At 54.2% G+C, this 4,235-nt stretch overlaps 2 protein-coding genes across 2 annotated transcripts; both read left to right on the forward strand.

Moving 5' to 3' along the window:
- The first annotated feature begins 890 nt into the window (after positions 1-890).
- On the forward strand, positions 891-2,274 carry H310_12591 (hypothetical protein). Its single transcript, XM_008879717.1, has 5 exons — positions 891-944; positions 1,000-1,142; positions 1,196-1,727; positions 1,775-1,881; positions 1,931-2,274. Exons 1-5 carry the CDS (start codon positions 916-918, stop codon positions 2,053-2,055), a joined length of 936 nt encoding a protein of 311 aa, XP_008877939.1. The 5' UTR covers positions 891-915; the 3' UTR covers positions 2,056-2,274.
- A 351-nt stretch (positions 2,275-2,625) lies between these two features.
- On the forward strand, positions 2,626-4,235 carry H310_12592 (hypothetical protein). The gene has a single exon (XM_008879718.1). It carries the CDS (start codon positions 2,958-2,960, stop codon positions 3,501-3,503), a length of 546 nt encoding a protein of 181 aa, XP_008877940.1. The 5' UTR covers positions 2,626-2,957; the 3' UTR covers positions 3,504-4,235.

Raw genomic sequence — 4,235 nt, forward strand, 5'->3', positions numbered from 1 at the left:
TCGTGAACCGGAGGACGCGGCATGCCTGGCATAGTGGACCAGGTGTACATCGAAAGTGGCTAGGTCATACCTCTCGGTGGCTGTCGCGCTCGGTGTAGCGTCTTGGATGGCGGGTGCGGTCGGTGATTGCAGCGGGCCGATGAAATTCTCGAAGGAGACGACTAAAACCCACTTGGGACTGGCTTCCAATGCTTTTAAGCTCGTCAGATTTTTAGCCAATCATGCCGCGACGGACGATTTGGAATAAAAATACCTCATGTACGTTCAACTCGGACGATCGTGAGAAATTTTCGCTCTCGTTGGAGATCTTGAGAAATACCCTTCAGAGGTATCTGTTTGCAGGGGTCGCCCTTTCAGAGCGTCGCATGGCGACATACGAAGTTTCAGTAAAATTGATCCAGATTTGATTGAACTATGGGATTTTGGCCCCTCGTACGTGTCGACCTCTGGCAATCTAGGTTGGAGTTGATCTAGGTTGGAGTTGATCTAGGTTAGGGTTGAATTCCAGAGGAATGCAGGTGTGTGTCGCTCACACTTGGGTGAACAATGGTCCCAAGATCTTGCTATGAGCACTGCCCTTGCAGCACGCCGACGATTCAGTTGGGAAGGCTGAGTTCAAAGCCCCTAGATAAGGAATGCTTTGCCACTACGTCGAGCCAGTTGCTAGCAGCGTGCCGAGCCACGTAGAAGAGACGCTAAGTCGTTTTTACAGATTTGTTTGCTCAACGCCCATGCCACGACCATATCTTCACACGTTTGAAATGTCGTCGTTGGCGCCTGATCTTTACGATGTGCACATTGTCCGACCAATCCGAAGTCTCTACTGGTACACATACAAATGACCATATATTTTAATGTAAATCGAAATTTTATTTCACCGACCGACACAACCTCTGCAGTTTGTGTCCAGGTCGCATGGCTTCGATGCCGCAGCTCCCGCTTCGGTGCGCTGTCCTAGCGTCGACGCTTTCCTGGCTGATTTGTTCCTCTCCTCGCTAGGCTTCACGTTCATGTGCGAAAGTTTGACATCACGTGTGACCCGCACAGTCCTGCTTCTGCCCTCATAACACAGGCTAAGGCGTTGTCGGTCGCTCACCCCAACATCACGCTCGAAGTGCTCTTCAACAAGTCTCGCCGATGCGGTATTGCAACCGACCATGTTTGTAAGTTCCTTGAAGTAAAACATGCTGTCCAGTGGTCGACTTGCGCCAGCCTATTCACACCAGCATTCGCCCTCACGATGAAGTCGAAGCTACCTCCAACTTGCTTGTGCCAGACGATTCGTTCATAAACCAATTGCCACCGTCAGTGAAGGTCAATTCCAGCAACAGCAGCCACCGCTTTTTTCAGCAGTTATGTGCCCTTGACGGCATGGGTCAGCAAGCTGTCAATGCCTATGCCCGTCAGGAGCAGGCCAAGACGACAACCAGCGCTCGATTCGTATCCCTCCTGCATTTGTACTACACGACGCCGCATGATGACAATGCCTACTTGCTTGCGCAACCAGCACCACCGTTGACACTTGCCCGCGCGGTGCTACGTCGAGATAGTCACCGAGGAATGGACAAGGCTCCGCCGTTGTCCCCCGGTACAATCTCCTCGATGGCCACGGGCAACTCGTCCGACTCGGAAGGAGCATCCCCGGTCGCACAGCCGGAGAAATGCAGCGAAGTCGTCGATGAGTTTGACGTGATATTCACTCAAAGTGCTATCGGCCTCAAGCTCGCGTGAGTTTCCCTTCCAACTGTGAAGCATGCTGCTCATGTCCATGTAGCATGGACCCCACGCGAAAATATCCAACAGTTCAAGAATGCCTCCCCAATTCTGAAGCCGCTCGATACCCCGCGATCGTGTCCGGCGTTGCGATTCTGACAGTCAACGGTATGACATCCATTTGGACACTTTGCTTGAATGACGACTGGGGCTGTAGGCGACACGGTCGTGTCGATGGGGCTCACAAAAACTCTGGCCAAACTGCGCGACGCCTCGCGTCCCGTCGTGATCCGGTTCGGCCGCCTTAAGGCAGCCGCTGCGTCGTGGCACGATGTGTTGTAGAGGGTGTTGTTGGCCCTCCTTCCCCGCCCCTTGTGTTTGATGTATCAATATTAATTACGCTTGTACACTAGAAACGATTCGCTTATCCCCGTATTCATTGCGCACATGACGTCGATGCCGAACACACAACATGAAAGCACTGGCACTGGCAAGCAAGGCGTACCCGGACATTTGTCGCTCGTTGTCTGCTCCGCATGAATCCAACTACTGATCCGCGAGCCGTGCATGTCATCCAGCCGATGGTTTCCATCGAGCGAGATCGTTGCCGTTGTTGACGAGCCTTCGCAGCCAACACACAGTTAATTGCAAATGTTCAACGTGTGCCCAAGGAGACCCCCAGCACTCACCGACGCATGTTGCAGCGAGCCTTGAGCAGGCCACAAGCGGCTTGTTGCGTGAACTGAAGCCGTCTACAACGATCCAAAGGAGAGTTGGCTACCCGTTCTTTGAGTAACTCTGGTGTGGGCGTTGAGAACATTTATGGCTGTACTCAACAGGGACTGTGCGACTTTGATAGCTCTCGACGGCAACGGCATTGACAACGACATCCCACCTCGAGATTTGCAAGTGTGCGCGCATGCAATTGGATCCTTATAGTGTCAAGGCACAGTGAAAGTGCATTAAAGCGAACGGCGTTTTCAAAATAAACACACAAACGAATTTCACTGGAATTTTCCCTCCTCGACTTCCTCTGGCTGTGGCAGCGGGCTTGTCGTGGAGCTCAACGGTACCTTCTCCAGCACAGTGTCCTCGTCCTCGTCGTCCGAATCTGCCGCGGACTGTCGCTGCTTGCGACACACGAGGGCGCCCATGGCCACGACGACAAGCGCACTCACGGCACCGGCGGCAATCGCGACGCCCGCCACCTTGGACTTGTCTTGAACGATGTTGTGGACAACGCCATGAGCCATCTGGGACAGACTCGCCATCGACGACTCGGAGGAATTCGAATGCGCCTGGACATACTTCAACGGCTGCGCGTCGAAGTGGGCTTTTTCATGCGGCGTTTCGCACAGCCCGGCGCCAGTCTGCGTGTCCACGATGAGCCAATTGACGACAACGCCCCACCGATCCTCCCACCCGCATGCAGTAAGTTCAAGTCGAGTAGCGGGCTCGGCAGTCGAATTCCCATCGGACGTTGTCTGGAACACGAGCGAAAACTTGCCAGCCAACGCAATCACGTCATGAAGACGGCAGTCAGCATGGGCGATCACGTGGTACGTGCCGTTCCAAAACTCAACGTACGATGGCTCGACTTTGAACAGTGTGCACACGTCGTCGTTGTTCTTGTAGTGGGCAAAGGCATCGCTCAGCGCAGACCAGACGTGCGCGGGTGCGGACGGGAGGACTTGCCACCCCTTTGCGAGGGGGGGCTGCGTCGTCGCGACGGTGGCAGCCGTAGGATGATGGGACTCCGTGTACTTGGACGGGTCAGTGGTGACCGGTAGTTCCTGCGTTGTATGAGTGGGGCGCGCGGTTGGAACAATTGTAGCGGTCGTGGCGGGAGGTGTAGTGGAAGTGGCAGGAGCATGTGGTTTGCTCCTTTTCGTCTGTTTCGTCGAGCGCGGCTTTTGTGTTGAAGACGTAGCAGGTCGAATGCTTTCCGGGATCACGATTGTGTTGTTTGCACTGGACGAATTGGATGCTGTTGAGTTGATGGAACTATTTGGAATCCCTTGTGGGGTTGATGCGGTGGACTCGAGGACACCAGGAGATGTCGCGTTCTTGGCTGGACTGGTCATGTTTGGGTGCGATGTCACATTGGCTACCCCATTCAAGGCTTGTTCAGAATGTCGCACATGGGTAGATGACGGCAAGGGCGACGAGAAAACGACAATAGCGTCGGAGATTTCGACATCGTCGCCTTCGTCTACATCGTCGTCCTCCTTGTCGTCCTCACTGAAATAATAATCCTCGTCATCGTCGAGGTCATCGTCCGGCTCGTTCGGTTCTTCCTCATCTTGGTCTTCTGGGCACAAGTCAAACTTGCAGTCGAGCAGCTTGTTTCGGTACACTTTCGAGCCATCGTCACAAACAAGGTGGTCACGCTTGCAATGCTTCGACTTCTTTGCCACGGACATACCACGGGCCTCTGCGCTTGGCACGGCCAGCAAGGCCACGACCGTCAGCAGCTTGACCCAGCCCCGCATGTCCAGGTCGCTGTGGGTCTTGGTGAAAAT

This window comes from Aphanomyces invadans, assembly GCF_000520115.1.
Source record: "Aphanomyces invadans strain NJM9701 unplaced genomic scaffold supercont1.41, whole genome shotgun sequence".
NCBI classification, from domain to species: Eukaryota; Oomycota; class Saprolegniomycetes; order Saprolegniales; family Verrucalvaceae; genus Aphanomyces; species Aphanomyces invadans.